The sequence below is a fragment of the Canis lupus genome, chromosome 4 (genome assembly GCF_011100685.1).
Source record: "Canis lupus familiaris isolate Mischka breed German Shepherd chromosome 4, alternate assembly UU_Cfam_GSD_1.0, whole genome shotgun sequence".
NCBI lineage: Eukaryota > Metazoa > Chordata > Mammalia > Carnivora > Canidae > Canis > Canis lupus.
The window spans coordinates 5,786,903-5,813,487 of NC_049225.1; the positions used below are offsets into that span (position 1 = coordinate 5,786,903).

General features: G+C 43.0%; 1 protein-coding gene across 6 annotated transcripts in view; it reads left to right on the forward strand.

The window, feature by feature from the left end:
• Positions 1–26,331, forward strand: part of TARBP1 (TAR (HIV-1) RNA binding protein 1) — an 81,849-nt gene extending 55,518 nt beyond the window's left edge. For 3 of the 6 annotated variants that reach the window (XM_038533876.1, XM_038533878.1, XM_038533879.1), the window contains exons 21-30: positions 1,043–1,153; positions 3,518–3,667; positions 9,230–9,316; positions 16,378–16,574; positions 19,557–19,638; positions 21,539–21,710; positions 24,633–24,824; positions 24,990–25,114; positions 25,510–25,646; positions 25,966–26,331. In XM_038533876.1, coding sequence (XP_038389804.1) covers positions 1,043–1,153; positions 3,518–3,667; positions 9,230–9,316; positions 16,378–16,574; positions 19,557–19,638; positions 21,539–21,710; positions 24,633–24,824; positions 24,990–25,114; positions 25,510–25,646; positions 25,966–26,134 — 1,422 coding nt within the window. In that variant the 3' untranslated portion in view covers positions 26,135–26,331. Of the gene's footprint in view, positions 1–1,042; positions 1,154–3,517; positions 3,668–9,229; positions 9,317–16,377; positions 16,575–19,556; positions 19,728–19,850; positions 19,949–21,538; positions 21,711–24,632; positions 24,825–24,989; positions 25,115–25,509; positions 25,647–25,965 lie in introns of those variants that run through there. The other 3 variants (XM_038533877.1, XR_005357770.1, XR_005357769.1) reach the window with 3 other exon arrangements.
• The last annotated feature ends 254 nt before the right edge of the window (positions 26,332–26,585 follow it).

Sequence of the window (26,585 nt, forward strand, 5' to 3'; positions counted from 1 at the left end):
AAGGACAGAGGGTTTTGAGCTGAACTGAGTGAGAGCAGCGACTCCAGTGGGGCCTTGATGGCAGGTATGCTGGGGTGCAGATGCTCCCAGAGGCTTGTGTGAACTGCCCTAGTGGTGATTCCATTCTCAGCTGCATCAAGGCTGGGCAGTATGTGAAACGTGAAACACTTCTACCAAAAGAAAATGTTCCCCAAGAAATAATGGAGAGAGAGGAGATTTTAAGACTTTAATCATGGTTAGGAGTCATTAAAATCTGCATTAACTTAGCTATTGTTATAAAATTTTATACACACTGAGATGCATAGAATGGGATCACACCAGAAGAAAGATCGCAGAATTTACCAAGTAATGAGGACTGTCTACATTAGGGGACGGTGGTTTCAGAGATGGTGGATGGCCTATGTTTTCATCTTTAGGACACCTGCGATCATAACTTAGCAGCTAAGCACTTATAGAACACAAGTCAGCCTGGCAGTTGGCTGAATATAGACAGCACAAACCATCACAGCAAGAACATCAGAGAGAGAACTCTGGAGAAGGCTCTGTGCTGCCTTTCTCTGGTGTCTGGTGAAGGTATTGATCACACTGTCCATTTACTGCACTCCTGCTCTCGTGGGGTTCACATCCTACTGCAGACCTCATTACTGCCATCTTGCATAGGACAAAGGGGTAGCAAATGAGAGGCGCCTATTTTGATGCATCACAAAATATGTCACATTTCTTGTCTCCCCACCCCAGTGACTCCATGTCTTCATCTTAAGTGGCCACAAAGATATAGATGGATATTTCCAAATACTTTTTGTACCGAATACAGTTTTATGGTTCCTGTTCTAATTTTAGAAGCAGATAAATTAAATGAAAGTAGCTAAATCCATTGTTTGAAAGGAAACTCAATGTGTATAAGAACATATCTTTCTGCCTTTGGGAGGATAGCAAGCTCCTGTACTCCACTTAAAGCTTTTAAAATTAAAGTTGTGATTGGTTTTGTTTGCATGGATCACAAGTTCAGTGGGTGATTTGGTACCGCTTCTCTCCTGCCCAGGATGACTTGGTGTCCAAGTGCAGGACTCGGTACTATGTGAACTCCCAGCAGCATCGGGTGAAGAACCGAATATGGCAGACGCTACTGGTGCTTTTCCCCAGCTTTGATCAGGTATCAATCTTACTCTGCTGGTCCCTTCAAGCGTCATGTTTCCATATGGAACATACTATAGAAACTGTGATGGGCGGTCTTAAAATTGAGAAAGTCATCTGCTTAAAATTTATACTTTAGCTCTTAAGATTGAAGTTATTCAAGACTGGTTTCATGTCTGTTTTGTGTGTGTGTGTGTGTGTGTGTGTGTGTGTGTGTGTGTGTTTTTAGAAAGAATCCTAAGGCAATTAGGTATTGTAGAGACAAATTGGAAACTGGTTTACAGGGCACCACTTAATAGTTTTTTCTTCTTTTTCTCGTTATTTTATGTCATAACATTTTAACTGTTTAATTCCTGGTGTGCCATTCAATTAGAAAGCATATACACGCAAGCTTCTTGTTTCCCACAGCTGCGTTATTTTGGAATACTCTCGTTTTGGATGAGATTGTCATTTCCTGTAGCTGATTCTCCCTCCCCCCACTTAATTTCACGGGTACCGTGGTAATATAAACCACTATACTGAAACCAAGATCTTGATCTCTTAAAACAGTCTTTACCCAGAGTCCCCTTTTCTCTCCCCCAAGGAAGCAAGGAACAGATGAATTGACTCTGTCTGATTTCTCTAATCACATTAGTTTGATATTCCTGTTAAGAAAATAGATCATTATGTGAAAGTTATGGTATATTTCACATAATTTTAAAAAGCATTTTTGCATTCTAAAGTTTCCCTCTGACTTCAGAGTTTCTTGTTCTCCTCTCTTAAACTCTTTTAAATGTTTTGGAGAATTTTAAAAACCTATCAGACTCTTTTTTTAATTCAATGTTATGAAGCCATATATCTGTGAGAGAGAAACATTTCAGTAACTGTAAGTATGGAAGTATATCCAAATCAGTTGTTTGGATAAAGGTAAGAAGAGATGGCGAAGAGTTCTTCCTGGGGAGGAGCATTAGTGGATATATGGGGGCTGCTAATTTCATCACAGGCTTCTTCATGTTATTTGATTTTTAGAATCCTGTACATATTATATTTAAACTGTAAAACATTTTAGAAATGTTTGGCTAGGTTACTGAGAGTATTTTTTGTCTTGGAATGGAGAGGCGCCCAGGGAGAGACTCGTGCAGGGGGGTGGGGGTGGGTCTGTCAGAGTAGGCGGGCTTGTCAGGAAGAGCAACACAAGCCCACCTGATATGGAGCAGCCACGGCTGAGAATTGTAAATTGTTGTATTTTGTGGTTGCATTTAACCTTCATAACGGGCTTTCACGTCAGGTCATGAGTATTCCCATTTTGTACACGGCGGGGCACTGCCGCACAGGGAGGTGGGGGCCCTGCTTGTAACATAACCTGGCTGGTGAATGGTGGAGATGGAATTCAAAGCCAGGTGCTTTGGGGCCTTCACATGAGCTTTTCTGCTCCTCTTCTGCCAGTTAGAAATTTTTTTAAAGATAGATTGTTCCTTAAAATAAAGAAATATACATAATAAATGTTTTTATATCTTATATAAGTAAATATATGTATATATTTTTACCTGCTACTTGGACATATTCAGTTACCAGATGGAAGTTCAATTTTGAGGAGAAGCCTGGGGTGGGAGGGGATGATGTGAGAGCTCCAGGTCTTGGCCAAAACTGGGCAGGCGACGGAAAGTCGGAAAAGAGAAGTGAGGGGCCCCAGGCCTGCTTCTCCAGGGTCTCATTTACCTCCATAGACTTAGGCATTAGTCATTCTTGTTAATGGTTTAGGCCCGTGACATTTTGGCACATGCTGGTTTGAATCTGAATTCTGCCACCTACTAGGTTTTGAGGAAAACACTTAACTTTTCTGAATTTCTCCCCTGCAAAAATATAGAGTAATAATCTTCCTCACAGAACTGATGTCCAAATGTAAAGTACTCAGTAAAAGTACTTCATCATTATATTCCCGTAAACAGATTTTAGGGTTGATATTTACAGAGAGTTGTAGATCTGATAATTTACTTAAACGAAAACTTGAAGCTGTTCTGGGGCCCCTGCTCAGTCAGTAAAATGTGCGACTCTTGATCTCAGAGTTGTGAGTTCAAGCACCACGTTGGACTTTGTAATGCTTACTAAAAACAGAAAACATAAACTTTGAGTTTTCTTTTTAATAGTGACTGTTTTAAGTTACAATTAATAACCATTTTCAAAGTTGCTACAAGACTAGATCTGAATTGTTCTCACCATAAAAGTAATTTTATGATGTGCTAGAGGTAATGCTGTGGTGGTAATCATATTGTGATATGTGAACATGGCAAACCAACATGGTGCTGGAAACTTACACAGTGTTATATGTCAGTTACATCTCAATAAAATAAAACAAGTAATAACTCTAACCTAACATTTAATAAATGAACTTTATTTTTCTCAGAATTTCTTGAATAGAATTATTGACAAGATTTTCCAGGCTGGTTTCATCAATAATCAAGCATCCATAAAATATTTTATAGAATGGATTATTATATTGATTCTTCATAAATTCCCTCAATTTCTTCTGAAGTTCTGGGATTGTTTTTCTTATGTAAGTAAGAGATTTCTCATAATTTTTGAAATGAAAAGATTTTGGCTATGCTAGGAAATTTGTTTCATTTTAACACTTGCTTTTTGACTGTCTGTTGTCCTGTTCCAATGTATTGACTTCCTAAGTTCTGCTTTGCAAGATTGGAGTTAATTTAAAAGACAGAAATCGCCCTGGCATTCATCTTGAGTTATCAGTCTTGTCTCTCTGCCAGCAAAGTGAATATGGAAAGGTTTATGTTATTAATTAAGAGGGACACCTGGGTGGCTTAATCAGTTGAGCATCTGACTCTCTGATTTCAGCTCAGGTCGTGATCTCAGGGCCGTGAGATGGAGCCTCACGTGGGGCTCCACGCTCAGTGTGAAGCCTACTTCTCTCTCTCCCTCTGCCCCTCCCTGCATATGTCTCTGTCTAAAAAACAAAAAGAAGTAAGAGAAATGGGTGCCTTTTCTATCCTTATTTACCAAGCAATATCTTTGTTTGATTTTAGAAATATGAACGATGATTAAACACAATCTTTACAGAGAGTTTTCGTGTAGGGAAGTTTCGAACAAGCACAGTAGAGAGACTCAAAGGGAACGCCAATCACCAGCTAAGAACAAGTATCACTTGATCTCCATTCTTAATTCATCTGTACCCTCATCCACACCCCTAATTCCTGTCTCTCCTACATTTCTTAGATCTTGAAAATCATTTTTGAGGAACAGATAAGTAGAAAGGTTTACAATTGCAGCTTCCTGATAGTGAACTGTTCCAAAAATGGGTCCTGCTGACTTGCCTCAAATGTTTTCTGTTGGTTCCCAGATGCACACTTCCCTTTCTTAACATAAACGATCTTGCCTTCTACTCCATATGGAAGTGGACATGCCTTCCTTCTCAAAGTACTGCTTTGTCAATTTCTCCCTTCCTGTTTCTGGGGAAGAAATTGTTGTCTTTGTCGCAGCTGTCCCTGTGTCCTTATTTGTATTTTCTTTTGGGAATTTACTCTCAATTCTTTACTCTCCTGTTGACTTTTCCTCTGTCCAGCCATTGCTGTAGTGCCAGCTTTCCTTTACGATGGCCACAGCATTGGGAGTGTGATTTGCTCATTGCATTCCGAAGACACCGTGTCCTTGACAAATGGAAGGTTTGGGGCAGCACTGAGTCAGGCAATTTGTTGGTGCCATTTCTCCAATAACAATTTCCTCACTCTGCGGCTTCACATTTTGGTAGTTCTCACAGTATCTCAAACTTTTTCATTGTATTTGTTATGGTGTTATTGATCGTTTTCATTGTATCTGTTACGTCAACAGATCAGTGATTACGATCTCTTGAAAGCTAAGATCGTGGTTAGCATTTTTCAGCAATACAGTATTTTTAAATTAAGGTATGCACATTGCATCTTTAGGTATAATGTTGCACACTTACTGGTCTGCTATAGTCTAGTACATGTATAGTCTAGTAAACATCACTTTTATATGCAGCAGTATTTCCGAGGTATGCCTGTATTAAACTCTGAGATGAGTGATCTTTCCCTTCCTCTCTTGCTTTACTTAAACCACTGTTGTTAACTACTGTGAGGATTTCACGTGCAGCTCACACAGCCTTTTTCTTGGTCTTCCTCTTCTGTACATTTCACACTGGCAGTGGCTTTCTCTACAGCCAACATGATGTATGCTGTGATGCACTCATGCCCCCTCCCTGTCAGGTTGATTACTTCCTTGTTCCTCTCATGTGTTTCCTTTCCTTGTCCCAATCCTTACACTGGGTTTTATCTTAAGAATCATTCTATACTTGTGAGCAAAGCAAAACATATAAACTTGTTGAGTCACTAAAATTAATGCAACATTATGTGTCGGCTGTACTAAGAAAAGAATTTAATGAGAAAGAAAAAATATATGTACAAGAATGGCCCTGTCTATACTATTTGTAATAAACTCAAATCTCTATATGAGTATGAAAACAAGAAGAATCATCAAGCCTCCGGTGCTTCTCTTTCTGTACTCCCCTTGCTCGATGAACCCATGTCTGCGGTTGCCTGCACCCCCAGCCACCGGCCAGGCTTTCTCACAAGAGCGCTTCACATCACCACGCACACCTGAACTGACAAGAGCATCTTTCCCTGATGCTTCTCTCTTTTCTATCATTCTTTGCCAGTCTCTTTGCTTGAAACCTGGCTGTCCCATAAAGCTGTGGCACCAGCTAGGTCAGGCTGGTTTTGGTTTATTTTTTACAATTTACTTGTAAAGACACTGAAGTTCAGGGAGAGCAAGTAATTCATCACACCAGTAAGAAAGAAGGCTTTAAATCAAGCACCTGTGTAATTCCCAAAGCTGTATATTCTTTTTCACTATTCCAAGGTTCCTCATCTGGCTCCCTCTTCCTCTCTTCATGTCTGTGGAATTGGGAAAAATACTCCGTCATTTTTCCTTGAATTGCTTCTCCTGTCTGTTGCTTCATTGTTTTGTCTGCTCTCCAGTGGGGAAGATCTGCCTCAGAAAGTCTCAGGAAAGGCAGGCTGGCTCTGGTGTCCTTCTGAGACGTCCTCACTCTTCTATATCCCTAAGAAAGCTGGCACTTCTATGAAATTTTTCTACTTAGTACCGCCTCTCTTATCATAGAGAGCTTTCAGACTTTGTATATCATCTTCAGGTCTCTTTCTCTGGACATTGGTCAGGGGTATTCCTTGTAAGCAAATAAAACAACTTTTGATTGAATCAGAAGGGGATTCTTAAGTAGCGGAGGAGCTGGGAATTAGGAGGCATGCAAAGTGCCCAGAGTCAGGGCAGAATCAGGCTTGGAAGATAAAAATAAAGGAGGTTCAGTGGCTCCCAGGGCTGCAGCCACAGCCCTGCCGTTGACCTGGTCCACTGGGGATGCCACTGTACCCCACTGGAGGTATGGTGCCATCACTGCAGCCTGTCATACGCCTGCCACCTCTGTGGGCTTTGCTGTCAGTGCTTCTCAAGGCTAGGCCCTGCCCCCCCCCTTCATCTGTCCTTGTTTATTTTTATTTTTTATTTTTTATTTATTTATGATAGGCACACAGTGAGAGAGAGAGAGAGAGAGAGGCAGAGACATAGGCAGAGGGAGAAGCAGGCTCCATGCACCAGGAGCCCAACGTGGGATTCGATCCTGGGTCTCCAGGATCACGCCCTGGGCCAAAGGCAGGCGCTAAACCGCTGCGCCACCCAGGGATCCCTCTGTCCTTGTTTATACTCAGGGGTCACTTCTCATCTGATGTAATGGCTCACTAACTTAGATCTGCATTCCAGACATCTTCCCCTGTGTGCTAAATCAGGAGTTGGCAAAGTTTGGCCTCACAGTGTTATTAGAACAGAGCCTTGTCTGAGGCTGTGTTTGTGCTGAATGAGAGTTCAGTGGTTGCAGCAGAGACTGTATGGCCTGCAAAGCCACACTTTTATTTACTGTTTGATCCTTTACAGAAAAAGCTAGCTGACCCTTCTCCATATGTTCTCCTGAATGTTTGTAGATCATCTAGGACTTGGACATCTAATGGGAATTAGATGTTTCCCCATACATGATCTTCCAACTACAGTGAACACCACCCTCCATACAGTCACAAACCAGAAGCCTTGATGCTTTCTGTGCTTCACATCAGACTCGGGAGCAGCTTCTGTGGACGCTATGTCCCGAGGGTTCCTGGGTTACCTTCTTCTGCCTCAACCATTCTGTCTGGGTCCAAGCCACTGCCGCCTATTACAGGGCTTCTTGGCTGGGCCACCTGCACCCACTCTTGCTTCCATTTCAATCCATTCTCCATGCTGATGCCAGAGCGGGTTTTTCAAAATGAAAATTTGATCAGGTTATCCACTTGCTTCAAACAGTGCTCTCAGAATAAAGAACAAGAGTCCTCAGAATGGCCTGCCCATGTTAGGTGACTGTACACCATCCTCCCCTCCAGCCCCTCTGTGTGCCACACTCCCCATCTGCATGTTAGTCCTTCTGACGGGCTTCTCTTTCTATTGCTAGAACAGTCCAGAACCCGTGAATGTAGGCAACATTTTTGTTGTTGTTGTTTTTAAAGATTTTATTTATTTGAGAGAGAGAGAGAGAGCACAAGCAGGGCAAAGGGAGAGGGAGAAGCAGACTCCCCGCTGAGCAGGGACCCTCCCCCCTCCCCATGCAGGGCTCAGTCCCAGGACCCTGACATCACAACCCAAGCTGAAGGCAGATGCTTAACCGACAGAGCCACCCAGGCACCCAAGGCAACAGTGTTTTAATATTTCACGATTCTATGTGGTGTGGTCCTGGCTGGGCAGTTTTTCTCCACATGTGCCTGCCGGGGCTTGGGCTTCCACAATTGTCACCTCTGCTGCTGTAGTGGGAAGAGCTGTGGTGGCCAGGCCTTGCTCTCCGTGCATGTGACCAGCAGGGTGGCTGGGCCTCTTTCTGTGGTGGCTCAGGATTACCAGAATGAGCATTCTAGGAAGATGTGTCATGGTGTGCATGTGCTTCCCCAGCCTCTGGTTGCATCCTGCTGGCTGATGTCTCATGGGCCAAAGCAGATGGTGTGCCCAAACCTTGCAAGGTGGAAGGGGCCTGCAGTTAGGGCATGAACATGGAGAAGCTGGGGTCACTGGAGGCCACAGATGCAACGGTGTCACTCTGACCCTTTCTGATCTTTCATAGACATCATGTGTCCTCTGGCTCTCAGGCCACTTGCACCTACCATTCCCTCTACCTGAAATGGCCTTTTTCTTCTTCCTCTGTAGAACTGTTTTTCTTCCTTTAAATCTCAGTCCACACGTCCTTTGTATCATTTCTTAAAGGAACAGTGGTTTGGATCCCCTTATTAGAGGTTTTTGTAGCATGTAAAGAGTGCTTGTTATAACTGGAATATTAATGTATTGTGTGATTTTTGTCCTTCCCCACTAGACTAAGTTCTTTGAAGGCAGGAACCCTATCTAATTGTTTTCCCTGATGTCTGGTACATAGAAGACATTCAGTAACTGAATTAATCCTCTGATCTGCTTTGGGAGCAGTCTCTGGACAATGCTGTCTGATACCCCCCAGTCTAACTGAAGTCCATCAGTTTATCGTCACCAGAGATGTGTTCTTCTGATCCCCGTTTTGGGGAAAGTCTCTGCCACCCAGTTGAACACCTACATAGTTTTTCGTCCTTGGCTCTAAAGTTGTCTGCAAGGTCCCATGTAACTTTGGACCTTGTCTCTGCCTGCAACCCCTCCCCCCACCTCCTCCCACCCTCTTCCCTCACTACCCACCTCTTCCTGTCCCTTCCCCTCTGCCACACCACCTCTGCCTTCCCATCCAACATCCCTGACCTTGTTCTCACCTGTGCTCTTTCCTTCCCGCTCCCTGGGCCGCCTGCGCCTCTTGTGAGTGCACCCTTGGCTGTACCACTTACTTCACAGTTAAGTTAGTTCCTGCCTGTGGTGTCTGTGAGTTGTGTTGGGGTATGGTTCCAGGAAGTTACTTCCCTTGTTTGCCTTTCACCCCAGATCGCGGCCCAGGCTGTGGGTCACGTCCTGCCTCACGTACTGCCTCTCCTTTGGCCCCTGTAAGTCTTGAGTGACTGTTTCATTTATCTGATTTTTTTTTCAGGGTGAAGAAAACCTTAAAACAAGCATTTGTACATTTTTATCAGTTTTGTCACATTTGGACATCATCACTCAGAATATTCCAGAAAAGGTGAGGTTAAATGGGTAGAAGAGTTTAGACCTATCAAAAAAGAATTGTATGTGTTTGTACTAATTTTTTAAAATGTAGAGTATTTCTTGTGATTTTTGCCACTTCTTCTCTTCCCTCCGACTGCTCACCTGCTGTACATACATACTTAGATACAAATAGACAGGCAGGTGCTACCCACTTGCACACATATTCAGTGAGGTTTGTATGCCTGAGCACATACTAAATCTGTAGACAAATTGATGGGCAATTTCTAGTGACAGATTTTTAATTTTATACAAGTATTTACAAAGATTATTTAAGTAAGACTTCCTTTATTGCATTTAATGTTCTTTGACTTAGTTCTTGAACACATGCTTGTGCAAAAGATTCTTATGGTCAGAGTATTACAAGCTGTTGGGTAATTGAAGGCTGATGTGCTGTGGGTCATTGTTTGTAGTGTGAGGCCAGTTCTTTCCTTTCTCAGGCTTTGAGCAATTTCCCTTGTGGTTTACCCCACAGACAAATAGAGATTGTAGCTAATTCTGGTTAATAGCTTCTGCAAAGTTGTTAAGAATTCAGGAAACAGAGCTGTGACCTCTAGGAGAAACCTGAATATGTGGGACAAGAAGTGTTGTTTGATGTTGGAAGCAAAAGAAAAGTACAGGGGAGAAGAGGTTTCCTAGAATTTCGCAAAGTGTTCTTGTCTTTAAACAGTGAACAAAGTTTAGTTGTTAACCTATTTCATTAATTCTAAGACCCGAGATCTTTTCCCCACCACAATTTGGCTCTTAAAATCCTGAGATTGCCAGTGTCTTACAGAGCCTGTCAGCCAGATGGCAGTGTGTGAGTTATAGTTCCCTGAAAACTTGTGTTCACAGCTTCTGGTGAAATCAGGCAAGCTCTAGCGTCAGGTAACATCATGTGTTACTTTACTGTCTTAATTATGTGCAGGAAAGAGGCTTGCGTGTCATCTACCAAGAGAGGTAGGGTGGACAAGGAACTGTCTTCAAGAACCATTCAGATGAGTTCTGAAAATGAATTCATCTTAGAAGATGCTCCTGCTAGACCTGGAATAAATAGCAGGTTATTATTTATTTACTTATGAGAGGGAGACAGAGCTGGGGAGGTGGAGGTGAGGCAGAGGGGGAGGATGAGAGAGAATCCCAAGCAGGCTCCGTGCTCTGCGCAGAGCCCCGGCACAGAGCTTGATCTCCCGACCCCGAGATCATGACCTGAGCCGAAATCAAGACTTGGACACTCAATCAACTGAGCCCCCCGGGTGCCCCAATAACAGATGATTTTTCCATTCAGCCCTATTTGTATTCACTGTATATTACATATTTTAGATTTATTATTTATTTTCAAAGCATCCAAAAGAAGGAATACTGATTAGTGGAACAGAATAATCTCAATTTCAACATCTTCTGAAAACAACAACAACAACAAATGGAGATACCGAAGTCAAGAGCAGACTTAGTTTACTGTGTTCATCTGTGTCCAGGTCCTTCACAGTGTCTGTTGTAAAGTCCCTTTTCCCTTGTTACCTGAAAAATGTGTTTTTGTTAAAGACTTCCTGGAAACAGTCAAGACTGTTCAAAAGTCAAGACTTTTCATTTTCCTCAAAGTATGGAAATAGTTGCACTTAACCTGGCACAGGTCTGTGCTGAGTAGTTGGGATTCAAAACTTAGTGTCAGGACAGAAGTCAGAACACTAAATGTTTTATGAAATTGAAAGCAGAAGGGAAAAAACAATCTTCTTTAGCATGCTCCTGGCTCCTCTTTAGCATGTGTCATACAGTTCCAGTGTCTAAACCTTGTCAGCAATTACAAGATGGTGTCACTGGTGTTCAAGTCCTGAACAGTATTTATCTCAGTCTTGCCCAAGGTAGTACTAGCACATCTGAGTATAGGATTCATGAAAGGATTCTATTCCCTGTTGAGGATTGTACTGGATTTTTTTTAAAGATTTTATTTATTTGAGAGCACAAGCAGGGGAAGCAGCAGAGGGAGAGGGAGAGGCAGACTCCCCACTGACCAGGGAGCCCGATGTGGAGCTTGATCTCAGGACTCTAGGATCATGACCTGAGCCGAAGGCAGATACTTAACTGACTGAGCCACCCAGGTGCCCCCAGATCATGGTTTCTAATACCATTCTCTCATAAAAAGAACCAGGGCTTCTTGGAGAAACAGCTGGTTCTAGAACTGGGGCAGAAAATATACACAGTTAATAGAAAAGAAGAGCTTTACACACAGGGACATGCACAGGGACCTGCACAGGGCCACAGGAGCCACTGAGAGACCTCTCAGTAGCTACAGCTGAAACAAATAACATAATAAAGTAATAGTGGATTACAACCCAAAGTATAAAATAAATAATGCATGAGTTTATTCTGATACAAGTGAATACTGAATAAACAAATGGAGGGCAGCATGGGTGGCTCAGTGGTTTAGCGCCACCTTCAGCCCAGGGCATGATCCTGTAGACCTAGGATCGAGTCCCATGTCAGGCTCCCTGCATGCAGCCTGCTTGTGTCTCTGCTTCTCTCTCTCTCTCTCTCTCTCTCTCTGTCTCTCATGAATAAATAAATAAAATTTTAAAAAATAAAACAAAAAATAAAAAATAAAAAAACATAATAAAAAAACAAAAAACAAAAGCCTCTGGTGCAGAATTCCAAATAATTTATGTGGCCACTGGCCTCAAGGAGGGGGCACATAATCAATCCGCCAGTCCTTAAGTGTGAGCTGCCCTAGTGATGGCCTTCCAAAGAATAGAGTCTGGAAGGGGAAGAGTGTCCTTCCTGTGGGGGTGCCCACAGCAGTGGTTAAGTCATAGCGTAGTGTGTGCCCCTGCTGGCATGTGATGGAGATGGCCTCTGTGGTTTCCCTCTCCAATGCCATAACCCCAGGCTAGTCGTGGGAGAGACACCACCTGGATCCCAGCTGACCTGGCCACTGCTCAGAACTGACAAGGTCATCAGAATAAGCAAAGTTTTTGAAATTGTCACAGCCAAGAGGAGAGTGAGGAGACACGATAACTGGAGGTAACGTCATGTCCTGGATGGAGGAGGAACAGGACAAGAACCTTATTAGTAAAGACTAAGGAAGGCTGAATAAAGAGAGGATTAAGGTTCTGGGAGAGCGGGGGGAAATTTGAAGGGGAAGGCAGACGTTTGGACTTGATTCCTTCAGTTTTCTTCTGATGTAAAGTGGGCACACCTCCTGATACCTCAAGGGCAGGCATGTAGGATCAGTGAGTGCTGCAGTTAGTGTGGCTGGAGGGGTTGGGGGACCACGGAAGAACTGAGTGCTCCATTGCCCCTGCTGAAGATAAAGAGAGCCGTGGGTCAGGATTTACCACACCTTCTTTTTTTAGATTTTATTATTTAGGAAAGAGAGCGTGACCTGGGGCAGGGAGAAGCAGACCTCCCCCTGGGCAGGGAGCCTTATGTGGGGCTCCATCCCAGGACCTGGGATTATGACCTGAGCTGAAGGCAGATGCTTAACTGACTGAGCCACCCAGGTGCTCCCAAAAACCTCTTGAAAACATTCTGTAGCGGGAGCGTCAGGTAGTTTGCACTTGCATAGGATTCAGAAGGCAGAAGCGGGCCTCTGCTGACGAGTAGAGTCATGGAGGTATTTGTTTTCTCTGGAACAGTGTTAGCTGGGGTCTAGTGTCCTGGCCCTGTGAACGCGGAAAAGCAGAATACAGCTCATTGCTCTGCTTGTGTGAATCGCAGTAGGCCTGTGTGGCTGAGGGTCTGCACGTAGTAGCTGCAGCTTCCGTGGAAGAGAGAGGTGGTCGCCTGGCTCAGTGGCGTAGCTCCCAGTCACTTATCTGAGAGCTGAGAATCCATTTCTTCAGCGCTTCCAGTGATTCTGTGATAAAGCCATTTCTGCCAGACTAGCTGCCAGATTCTGTGTCAGCAGCTAAACTGGGACAGATTAAATTCCATGTAGTTTTTACAACACTGCGCCAGTTGTATAAAAGGTGGCTGTGGAGAGAGGAGTGTGGGTAGGAGATGGCGTAGTGATAAAAGGACAACGGGAGGGTTCCGTGAGCATTGGAACTGTCTGGTTTCGTGACAGTGATGGTGGCTGTGCAAATGCTGTGCTGTGATCTGTTAAATGTTAGCAGGAGGGGAGACTGGACAATTCACAGTACAGCATCAGTTCTGCAGTGAACTCAGGAACATTTCAGTGGGGAGAGGAGGAGTAGCTGTGGCCCACAAGCTTTGGAGCCTCGTCTGGACTGAAGCCATGGAAGCAAATGCAGCTTGACAATACCAGGAAGCTGGGCACAGAGCCCAGAACAGTGCCAGCATTGAAGGGACCGGAGAGGAAAGGAGTGAGAAGGAACGCAGCAGGATGAGGGGGCAGCCTTAGGAATGGGGTGTCCTAAAGGTCATAGGAAGAGCTCTTTTCAAGGAGAGAAAGGCCAAGAGTGTTCAGTACTCCGGAAAAATCAAGAAAGGTGGGCTTTATCCATAGTGTCCAGCAGGGAGGCTACAATTGGGACCAGTTTCATGAAGAATACAGAAGGGAACAGGAGTGCTGGGATGTGGATGGAGCGTAGGGTCTTTGGGTCAGAAGTTGGAATACCTGATGTTAAGGTTTTAGAAGGAAGAACAGTTACAGGGTCTGTGACAAGGCCTGGGCTCTGGCATAGGCAGAGGACAGAAGGCCGTGACTATTTCTGTGATGGCAGAGAAGTGTTGAGGAATAAAATGGGTGCAGACTCTTGGGACTTAAGAGGATCCCAGAGAAAAGTCAGTGAGGGTTTGGAGACCATCTTGGGAAGACCGCTCCAAAACCTCAGTGGAAAGATGTAGAAGGATGGGGAGAACAGTGTAAGCTGCTCAGAGGAGAGGAAGCACTTATTCCTTGGGGAGAAGGCATTGACCTTGGAGATGCATGTGCAGTGCAGGTAGTTGGCCACAGGCCCCGTTGGAGGGGTACTTGGGAGCAGTCACCCCTCTCCTCCCTCTGGTATTTGTCCTGTGCCTTTCATGTGTCCTGGTGAGTTGCCCCAGGTCTTAGGAATTCTGCAGTGAACAAAACCATCCCACCGCCAGCCATTCTTCTGGTGGGGGCACAGATGACAAATAGTCATTATACTGTCAGATGGTGATAACAGGTTTTGAAGAAAATGCAGAACGGGTTAGAGATGGGGTGTCTGGGCAGGACGGCCGTTTCAGGAGGTAGGTTCAGGAGAGACCTTTCCCAAGGAGGTGATCCTGAAAGCAGTAAGTGAGCAAGCCACACGCAGGTCCAAGGGACTTTCCAGGCCAAGGGAACAGCAGGTGAGGGCCGCAGGCTGGAAGTCAGAGTGCTGGTCATGGAATAAGGTCAGGGGGTGCTGGGGAATAGGAGAAATCAGGAGTTTGGGTTTGGATGTTTGGGACAGCTGTCCTTTTACTAACACTATCTGATTTGCATCATCTTCACACCAGTCCTCTGATGTCCTCTGATGTGTAGCTCGTGGATGGTAAGGCCCACTTGTGACGCTGTGCATCTTATAAACAATGTACACAGCCCTGGCAGTCCGTAGCTAATGCTCTCGGTAGTATTTATGTGTAAGTACTTACAGGGATGCTTTGTAAAATTGTAAGGTACTATAAAAGGTTAGTAATCAATAATTAACATTCCCTTTGGATAACATTCCCTGTTTTTTAATTTTTAAGTTCTTTTCTCATGTCCTGGATAACTTTAAATTCTTTTAAATTCTTTATAAATTCTTTTCACGTGTCCTCGATAACTTGTCTTGGTTTTCAACTTCTAAAATACGAGTAAATACTTAATTATGTATCCTTTGGAAGTTGCCACTTTCCTTTGCCACCCCTGACATTTCTCTTTATCTTCCTTCAGCTGAGTAAATCCCTCTTTTCAGTACTGCATTTCCTGATTTCTGAGGTATGCATCTGGTTCAGCCTCCCTTGCCTCTCTCGTTGACAGTTGTCCTGTAGCCTTCGTGCCGGGCCCCACCTGCCTCATTACTGCGCTTAACTTTGCTCTGTGTACACACGGTTCAGGTTGCTCATCATGCAGGGATGGTCGTAGGTAGATTACAGTTGTGTGTGTGTGTTCATGTGTTTCCCAGGCTTGTCCATAGGATGCAGACAGCTCAGTGGCCTTGATAAATGTTGATCATGTTTTGAATCAAGGACTGAAAGGATCATTTCTGTCCGTATTCTGTCCTTCTTGAAGAAGTTTTCGAGATTAAAGCATGCTGTGGCCGTGCTAGCATATCAGTGAAGTCTTTTGTGATCACAGTTGTTTTTAGGACTCTTTGCTAGGTGCAGCTCCAGGAACACATACAGATGAGCCATTTGGTACGAGCATCAGGGTAGCCCCTGATATTTTATTAAAAGTTTCAGCCCATCTGGTTTCCACATGAATCTGTGTCACTTCCTTTGCCTTCCACTGTCTATGGAATTGTGTGGTTTGAAAGTCAGGGCCTGTCACTGCCTGAGATCCCAGGCTGTGAAGATGGAACAGTCTGTGAATTCACAGGAAAAGACTACAGGGAAGTGTAAACTTTTATTATTTTTCTTCCTACTTAATTTTCCTGCCACCACTCCATGCCTGTCCAGGTCCAAGAGCATCATTAGGCAAACAGTTGTTCACACTGAAAACAGAATTATATGAGAACCTTGCTTTGGTAGCACTTCAGAGTGCTCCAGAAGTGGGGCCCTCAGGGAACATTCCTGACTTCTTCAGCCCGGGGTGAGGTGGTAAGTGTAAGTGGAGGGGCTGCTGTTAACACATTGTGGTTGCATAGTGATTAGCATGAGGCTCTCTGTCTACATTAGCCCAGGTGCTGGAGTGTGGGGAAAGTGTACTGCAGCTGCCTCGTCCATGGAAACTACAGAGCTGAGAGGATCTCTTTTCCTTGAGGAAATCACTAATGCCAGCATACCTAATGTGTCTAAGAAGGAAGGAGGAACCCTGCTAAGGCACATCCAGTGAAATAAGCAGGACTGTGCAGCATTTTTATCTTCTGTGCCTACTGTGTGTGGTCACACTGTCAGGGGTGGAATGGTCCATGTGTACATTTGAAGGATTTTTTTCCCCTTTCTTTCCAGAAACCAATTCTGAAGCAAGCCCTTATTATCGTCCTGCAGTGGTGTTTTAATCACAATTTTAGTATTCGACTGTATGCCTTAGTGGCTCTTAAGAAGATCTGGAGCATGTGTAAGACACTGAACATGGAAGAATTTGATGCTTTGACTTCTGTTATTGAATCCAGTCTTAATGAAGTGGAAAACATGCCTGGAGCAGGGTAAGCAAACCTCATGCCCTTTGCTTTACTTCCAGTAGAGCACACAGAGAGATGTAGAGGTGCCAAAGAGGTGCCTCAGCTTCGTTTGCTTCTCATTATTCCATTGTGTGCAGACATCAGAGCTCAGACAAGGCAAAGAGTAAGCACTGCACTATTTGATGTGTGGTTTTATGACAGTTCTATTTGCTGTCAGCCCCATCTCGACCTTTCTTTGCTTTCTTAGTTTTGGTCCTTTGTTTTATAAATAATCTTTTACATGCCTTTAGATATTTGTCTTCAGTAGAGCTGAATGTTATTATCCAATGTTGTCCAAGAAGCTCCAAGAAGCAGAATGATCTGGCCTCTCACTTGTACTAATTAAAAATGAAAGCTTTTTTCTTTGTCTTTTCTTAGAGATTGTCTTTATTTCCCAAACAAAATCCTGCACAGATGCTCACAATCAAGCAGATAAGGTGCTGCTGCTGTGGACGGAGCAGGGGAGAGCTATGTGGCTCAGCAGGCGTCTAGGCTCCTTCTCCCACATGCAGCCCTGGTTAAAACTCACCACACAGAGGCAGGCAGGAGTCTCCCAAGCGTTGCCTGGTGGCTGAATTTTTTCCCCCACTCTAAAAGCACAAGTTTTTATAAACAAACAGATAAAGGTTGGAAGCAGCATATTAAGCATATGAAATAGTGTTTGGAAAACCAGTAACATACAGAAGGTCTTTGCTTGACCATCAAGTGTACAGATGGTGTAAATAAGACTGTGAGTCATTACGAAGCTTCATGTGAGGCCAGGACTTCCATGGCCACAAACTACCTTCTAGCCCCTCTGTCTGTTTTACTCAGCACATTGGTTAAGAGGCATTTAGGTCATTGAGTGGGTAAAGGAGGTTTTGGCAGTTTAGGAGGAGGATACTCAATTCAGATATAACTACTAAAATATAATTACGTGAGATAGAGAAAACTGGAGAAGAGAGTTAGGTGGGGACAAAGGACAGGTTATAGGGGAAAGACAAAAGCCAAAGGGAGGGGGCTAGACACCTCTGATAGGTTGTGCACAGTTGGGTATATAGAAAGCTGCCTCAAATTCTGGTCCCAACTAGTAATTAAAATTAGTAGTTCACCATAGCAATGCCTAGTATTCCCACCTTTCCAGGTATGTTCTGACAGCTAGAATTCCTGATATTTTTTAGGCAAGCCCAAACGTCCCATTTCTCCTTAGTGGGTGTTTACCCACTGCATCCCCTTAGTGGAAGGAAGTTTGAGGGAACTAAATAGAGTTTTACATGCAAATAGGCATTTGCCAGTTTAGAGTTTTCTCTAAGATGAAATCATGATTTATTGTTCAGTGTTGTGATGTTCCTTGGTAGCTGTGTTTTGATTTCTTTTTTTTTTTTTTTTTAAGATTTATTTACTCATTCATTCAGAGAGAGTGAAGAGAGAGGCAGAGACGCAGGCGGAGGGAGAAGCAGGCTCCATGCAGGAAGTCCGATGTGGGACTCGATCCCGGGTCTCCAGGATCACACCCCAGGCTGCAGGCGGCGCTAAACCGCTGCGCCACCGGGGCTACCCTGTGTTTTGATTTCTAAAAACAATTGGTTCAGCTCTTTTTTTTTATTAAGCAGTAAAACACCCTTTTATAAAATAACTTACTCTTTTTAAAATCCTAGTACTGGGTATGAGATAGAACCCATAAAAATAAAGGGCCCTGGGCTCTGGACCATGTCTGCTCTTCAAGTACACAGCAGAATCGTTTTGTGCAGGCTGAGTTCTGAGGCGTCAGCCATGGGCCTGGTAGATTCCCCGACGTCATGTGGCTCACTCTAAGTGGAGAAGTAAAGATTATGATGAGAACGTGCACACTTTAGGCTGGGTGAGCTAGGGAGGGCTTTTCTGAGCAACACAATACGTGTGTTACAACATAGGGGATGGGCAGGAGCTAGGCAGATGACAAGTGGGGCACAGTGAGTCCTGGGCATGTGAGGCTGTGCTCAGAGCCCGGGGAAGGGGTGGCCTGGCCCCAGAGCAGTGAGTGCAGGCAGGGCAGCGGCCAGCTCCTGTTGAGGTAATTGTTGAAACTCAAGAGTGACCTCGCCTGGTTTGCTTTTGCCATTTTTTAAAGTATGAAGAAAAAATAAAGTATGAAGAAGAGAGCAGAGGCAGGCAGTAGAAAATGGGAGGAGATCGTGTGTTAGATTATTTGGGGGCAGAGAAATACCAGGTTTGAGGTAAGTTAAATGAGAGCTTAAAAGCCCCTGCTGGATTTTGTTGAGAGCCTGTCAGTAGCCTTGTTGGCGGGCCCACACCAAATTCAAGTGGGTTAGGGGCTGGGACAGTGTGTTATCTGTTCAGTCCAGTGATAGTCTCAGAGCTGTCTATTATTCATTTCTTTTCTTGACTATTTCAATTACTTCATGTCTTTAATTAAAAAAAAATAATGGATGATGAAGAAAGTAAAACACAGCCATGTGGTGTAGATAATTCTCTCCGAAAACTCCTCTGTGAAATGTCACAGGAAGAACAGTTGTGGTGGATGTACAGTCAGAGGAGGGCTTTTATTTTATTTTTGGTAGCATTCATTGTTTTTCAATTAAGGATTAAGACTTTATAGCCCGTTCAAATCACATTTGTTTGGTTGAGGAATGCTGGTACAGTTTGGCTCTGTGTTGTGGATCTTCAGAATCGAAGTGTTCACTGCCAGACGGAGACTTGAAGACTCCAACCCAAATTAATTTCTCTTTTTCTTTTTCTTTCTCTTTTCTTTTCTTCTTTCTTTCTCTTTACTTATTTGAGAGAGAGAGAGAGTGAGAGGGCAAGAGAGAAAGAGAACATGAGCAGGAGCAGAGGGAGAGGGAGAAGCAGCCTCTCCCCAGGCAGGGAGCCCAATGTGGGGCTCAATCTCAGGATGCTGGGACCATGACCTGAACCGAAGGCAGATGCTCGTCGACTGAGCCACCTAGGCTCCCCACCCACCCCTCATACTGTATGTTTCACCCTTAGGAATGCCAAGAAGAACTGGCAACGCATCCAAGAGCATTTCTTTTTTGCAACGTTTCACCCACTTCAAGATTACTGTCTGGAGGTGAGCGGAGAGTGTCATTTGTAAACTATTGAGTATGTCTTTAATCCTGGCCTGCCCTTCTGCCACTGTTCTCGGAGGGTTATAATTAGGTAAATTTCATATCACCCCCAAGTTGTACAGTTCTAAGTTTAATTTTGTTCCTTCATGCAGATGACTTGCAGTTCACTCAAGCAGTGAAAATTGGCTAGTCATTGTCACTTTCTGTTCCTCAGGCAGTGTCTGGCTTGTAAACCCTGGAAGGGGGAATATTTAACTCTAAACAGAAATCTGTTCTGACATTAAAAGGAAATGAGTAAGAACATTTGTGCAGGTGAGATTTTGTTGTAATGAAGCCCATTCTTAATGAAAAAGCAGAGAGATCTGTCCTTTTGTTACTTCTGGTGTCTGGATTCTGGGTGACTGGAATCATACCACATGAGACATCACCTCCATCTATCCGAGTGTGTTATATAATTTTAGGAACCATAAATATGTTTATTACCATTCGCATGTGAATTAATATATAAATTATTAAAATGTGTATGAATTGTATCACTTTCTCCCTTTTTCAACCATAAATGTAATTAATGTTCTGCCTTTGAATTTAAAACATGTGACCTAGGACTTTTCCACAGGAACTTTAGCTGCTGTGCAAATGCAGTTTGGGGGGTCGGTTACTCATAAACTAGCCTTTTAAAAAATAGCAATCTATATATTGTGAGATACTACAGAATATTAATGCACTTTGTTGGGCATTTGTGCACTTCTGTTGCTTCACTGCAAAAATATAGGATTTTTCAAGTATTTTAACATGTTCTTCAGCCCCAGAATGCTTTCTTTGGTGCCTTCCTGAAGGACTTGTCATAGTTCTCTAGTGTTAAGTCAGCCCTTTCTGTTCTGTTGTCCAGCAGGAGTAAGTCCCTTCTTCCCACTTCCCTTGCACTCTGTCCCTGACGCCTTCCTGTCCTCCCTTCTCCTCTGTTAATGATATGAGCCGTAGGTGTATGTATGTGTAACATGTTGGCTCAAAGGACTCGGCCTCTTTCTGCATTTGGACTGTACTTGGTTCCTAGACAGTAAACACTGTGTGGCAATCGTCACACCCATTTACATTGCACAAATAGTGCCAGTGTGAAGAGAGCCATTATTGCTTCCAAAAACCATTATGAAGACTTGTGTGTTGTCACATTTATTTTCAGTTTTAAATTGCCTGTTACTTGTGCTTCTGTATGTGCCTTTTCACCTTGGATGACTTTCTGGTTCTGTTTCTTTCAGTAGGTTAAGAAAAGGCCAGGAGGATTGCTTATGTAATGGCAGTAATTACCAGGTCCAGTGGTGTCACGCTGTGCAGCTCACACACACCTCGATGTGCTCTTTTAACCCGGTTTTATCCTCGTTTTACAAATGAAGAGGTTGAAGCCAAGAAAGGCTGAGTGGCTGTTTGAATCACAGCTAATACACAGTCAAGACAAAGTTCAGATTCCAAATTTGTCTAATGGTAGCAAGAGGAAAGATTTGGCATCAAAATAGCTTGAACTTGATCGCTTACAGAGGTGTTCGATTATCAACAAATAGCACTTACCTAAATGTTGCCCAACATTAATATTGATTAATCCTAAAATACTTTTTGCTTTTATTAAGAGCACAGTAGTTTATTACATTCAGTGAGAAATACCCAAGTGGACGATCTGCCTGCCTCAAGAATTTCCTCAATTAATCCCCTGATTGCTTAGAGAAGATGAGAAATATGTATAGATATAGTTGCTACAAGATATAAATGAAAGTATGTAATATAATCATTGTGATAGTTTGGGAGAATACATCAATCACAGTAAATAAGTTGTATCTTAAACATGTTACCATGTATTTTTTTGTTATTTTTTAAGGGAAAAACATTCAGATTTTACAATTCTCTTTTCAGACCATATTTTACATCTTTCCACGCCTTTCAGGCCTGGTTGAAGATGAATGGATCGCCATTGGTAAATTCACCAGATTCACAGATATCCCTTTGGATGCAGGATTTCAATGGTACCTTTCTCCAACTCACCTTTGTGAACTAAAACCAGGTGACTGGGCTCAGCAGGACATAGGTACACTTTTCTTTTTCTCCGTCTGTTTGTCTTGATTAGCCTGAGTCGTTTCAGTTACTGAGAACTGGGAGTTGATACTTCCCTTCACTGATGTGGTGAACTCTGCTCCTCCACTTAGAGAAAAGACCGTGGAAAAAATGTGGTATAACTTTGGGACTTCTAATTGGTTGGCTTCACTATAACAAGCCAAAGAGAGCCTGATCTGCTTTATTCTATAAAGCTTAGTAGCTTCTCTTTTCTTTGAAATATTATTAACTAATATTCACTACTCTTCCATCATATATTAATGTAAAAATACAGATTTTAAAAAGGGTCAGATTATGAAATCTCATTTCTTGGCCCATTTAGGAATAAAGCAGAACTCTGGTTTCTCATCAGTTGTGGGTCTGGTTGGACCTCACTCATCTGTTGGACCTCCTCCTCCTGTTTCTCCACCCCTCCGTTATGCTTACTGCTTCCCTTTAGCTTTCCTAAGGATCCATGTTCCCTTCTATGGCTCACCTCCTCCCCATCCCCACAGTCCAGTTATGCCCAGAAAAGCCAAGGACCAAGTCTCCCACCCGTTTTTGAAACCACAGCTCATGTTAATGGTGGTGTAGTGGTCATCTACCATCACTCTCACCGCTGTCACTCCTTTGGTCCTCGTTCTGGCTCTCTCTGACCCAGAACCACCGAGGATTCTTTCAGAAAATCAGAAATGGTCTTGGTCTCCGTCACAGAGCCTGAGTGGGTATTCTCTTATCATACCTGCCCTTTATGAGACCTTAACTTGCTAGCTTCTGGCTATCCTGATTTTCTTCTTCAGTCTGACTCTTCTCACTCCTCTTTGTCCTCTACATTTGTAGTTCCCTAAAACTATAATGTTTTCAAGAATCCTTGGACAACTTGTGCAAAGTACAGATACTTAGATTTTAATTTTAATTCAGTATGTCTGGAAGAGAGTTCTGGGAAAGTGCATTTTTTAAATCAAACACTCTAGATGGTTCACTAATACATTTTAAGACATAATCACCTTAGATTTATTTATTCTTTCAACAAAGACTTACTGATTGCTTCATGTAAACTAGCATTAGGCCAAGTCCATGTCCTTGTACAGCTTACATTCATTCCTGCATAAGTAGTAGCATGAAAACAAATGAAGCAGGGTAGAGATAGTGACCAAGAATCAAAGAGACCTTTCTCAGGAGCTGACATGGAGTAGAGACCCATGTGAAGTGAGAGCAGTTGAGCAGAGATCTGGAGAAAGAGCTTTCCCAAAACAGGACATCAAACAGGGAGATTTGGGGGCAAAGATGGTGACAAAAGCTATTTCATCAGTGTGGTGAGGACATCAGGCTGCGCAGAGACAGAGCAGAGAAAGACAACATATGTGGGCAGCTGGTTTGCCCTGGGCCACGTAGCGGAACAGAGAAGCCAGGTGTCACTTGGGTGGGGAACAGGCTAAGGGGAAGTCTCTGTTTTGTTTGGTGTGTGGTACTGAGAAGGGTGTTGCAATGCGGTTTTTATACCAAGACTTTAGTGTTAGCATCCTCTGAATGTTTTCACTGGCCTGATTTCCTTATTCTGCATTTTTATTAATTTCCCCAACTCGAGACGACTACCTATATAATGTAATCTCTAATCTTTATCCCTGCCTAGCCTCTTTCCTGAGCCTGCTGGACATTTGCACCCAGATATGCCATACTCTTTAAATTCAACATATTCAAATTGGATTTCCCTTTCTGCCCACGCTTGCCTCCTCCCTAAACCTGTTAATGAGGCGCCTCGGTCATCACAGAAGTCATTCTGTTCCCTCATACCGCATAGATCCATCACCAAATCGTGGTGATTCTGTCTCCTGGATCAGGCTGCTTCTGCTGTTGCCTTGACTTGATTTAGACGGTCTTTTGTCTTTGCCTGGACTGGTCCAAAGGCCCCAACTTGTCCTCCACCTCACTTTTAAGAGGCTTTTCCCTAAAGCACAGAACTAGTACTGTTCTCTCCCTTCATAAAACCCTTTAATGACTCCTATCTGTAGAGTCAGTTCTTCATCATTATATACAAGTTTTGTATTATCTTTTTATGGTCTGAGCCATCGTGTTTCATCCGTGGCTGTGAGTTATACCAAAGTTCTGCTGCTGCCTGGGTCACTCCTGCATCCTGCGCTCGTGCACATACTGTTTCCAGTCTGCACTGCCCTTCCTGAGCTGTTTGCAGACTCCTCCCTGAGCCTTCCTGGGTCTTTCTCTCTGCCCTTCCCACCCTCCCTCAGACCTTACATATCCTCACACTGGTACCGTGTTCTAGTGTTTGCATGTCTCTTCCATCCCGGTAAACTAAGTGCCCCTTGATGGCTCAGTCAACAGATTGGAGTAGAGCAGTTGAGGAAGAGCCTGGAAGGACAGTCTCAGTCCTGGGCTGCAGCTCAGAACCCTGCATTAGACAGGTTACTAACATTCTGTGTTCATGTTGCATTGGCTAAGAGATCATTGCTTCTGAGGCTTCATTTTAGGAAAGTTCCCCCAAGTATTTGTAAAATAATTTAGGATAACGACTGTGTATATTTATTTTCAGGAATATATTATTGTTTGTAAGATATACCATTATTTTATGGACCTTGAAGAAAAAAATGCCAAAATCATACCAAACTAGGATAGCTTCTGGATTCAAAGATCCTTCCCAATTTTGGATATGCTAAAATGTAGACAAGTGCATCTTTTATTTTCATCAAATATAGTATATTGGTTGTTGGAGTTGGATTTGAAAATTTAAAATTACTGTTGAAAATGGCAGTTGTACCTGAATCTAAGTAAAATTTTTAGTTAATAAATCTCATTCTAAACTATTATTTTTAAACTCTTAAATGTGTGTGTGTGTGTGTGTGTGTGTGTATATATAACAAAGAGATTTTTATATATGGGACTATTTCCTTTTCCTTCCCAGGCTCTCACTCAGGAGAAGCAGATAGCCAATCAGAATGGACTGATGTTCAGAAGAAGATTATCCCCTGGAAAAACAGTGCTCCAGATTTAGATCTGGAGGTAGTATTTCAGGATCGTGTTGCCAGACTTGGAAAGTCAATTAGCAGACTGATTGTAGTGGCCTCGCTCATTGATAAGCCAACTAATTTAGGAGGTAAAATTATAGTTTGCCAGAGGGCTTGCTTGAAATCTTTTGCTCCTGAAGTTTTCTATTCAGTCCAGTACCACTGTGCCCATTTTCCATATGTAACCCTCCTTGGGAGCTTCAGAGGGATATGGCCCAAATGAGCTCAGCGGTGGCCTGGACTGTCCTCTGCAGGGCTATGCCGGACCTGCGAGGTGTTTGGGGCCTCGGCGCTCATCGTGGACAGCCTGCAGTGCGTCAGAGACAAACAGTTCCAGAGCCTCAGTGTTTCAGCAGAACAGTGGCTTCCTTTAGTAGAGGTGGGTGGAAAGTAATTCATTATTAAAACGTTTATTTTCCCAAAGTTTTGTAATTCGCTGCCTTCCAGTATCCATCCTTTTATGGGTACTACATCTGTCCAGCTTTAATAGCTTAAAATAATACTCAGCAAAATATACCTCCCTCTATCCTCTCATTCCTTTTATTATCTTTCACATTGTTGTATTTTTAGAATTCTTTTCTTTAATATTGTCCTGTTGCAACTCAGGAATGCTTTTTATAAATGTATTTGATATTGGGGGAGTTTAAGAGTATTATTCTTTTCCCTTTTAAAAAGACTTAGTTTCATAAAAGTTATTTTGAAACTCTGGTTGTACTCCAAGCAAAGCTGTAAATGAATAATTTATTATTCTCCTCTTTTTATACTCATTTTAAGGTGAAACCACCTCAGCTCATCGATTTTCTGCAACAGAAAAAAGCAGAAGGTTACACTGTCATTGGCGTGGAGCAGACTGCCAAAAGTGTGGACCTGACGCAATACAGCTTTCCGGAGAGATCTCTGCTCTTGTTAGGGTAAGAAGATTCATTTGGAGTCTCAGTGTAGAAAATGCTTTCAAAAATTTTACAATTCACCGTGACTCCTGACCTTTAGCCACATCAGGAGTTTTGACTTACATTTATGGAAAGATCTCTAGTTTTTGTTTTATTTCACCTGTTTGGGATGGTCACATGAACTTTAAATCAACCCACAAATCTGTTACTTATTTCCCTGGTGCCACAGACTTTACTTCATTTTGTTAATCTGACTCTTCAGTGACATTCAGGATATCTGAGGAAAAAAAAAACTTATTACAAGAAAACTAACCTTTCTTCTTCCATTTTTCATCATCAGAAATGAACGTGAGGGAATTCCAGCAAATCTGATCCAGGAATTGGATGTTTGTGTGGAAATTCCTCAGCAGGGCATTATCCGCTCACTTAACGTCCATGTGAGTGGGGCTCTCCTGATTTGGGAATATACCAGACAGCAGCTGCTTAGGCATGAGGACACCGAGTCATGAACTTTGTGCCTTATCTGAGATGAATTATTGGTGCTCTTGAAACATTTTTTTAAAAACTATGTGTACTAATGAAATTGATTATAAAATTTACTAGGATAATTTGTATTTTTTTCTTACCAACATAATGCCAAAACTTTTTCATGTGCCTTAAATATATCACTATATGTTGTCTCCTTGAATAAATATTTTTAGCTAAATTGCATTGCTTTGTTAATAAAATATTTTAAGTAACTGGAAATAAAACAATGTATTTTAAGAAAAGAACTCCTTTCATAGAAACTGGTATTGTCAGAAACGCGGACTGTGATGGCAGTAAGGAGAATTACAGCAGCTGTTACCTTTGAACACCATACCTTTCCATCTTCAGGAGGCACAGTGGGGTAGATGGAAAAGTCCTGTGTGGAAGGGAGTCATTAGCCTCTGTTCGCTGCTTTATATGTGCTTAATCCAG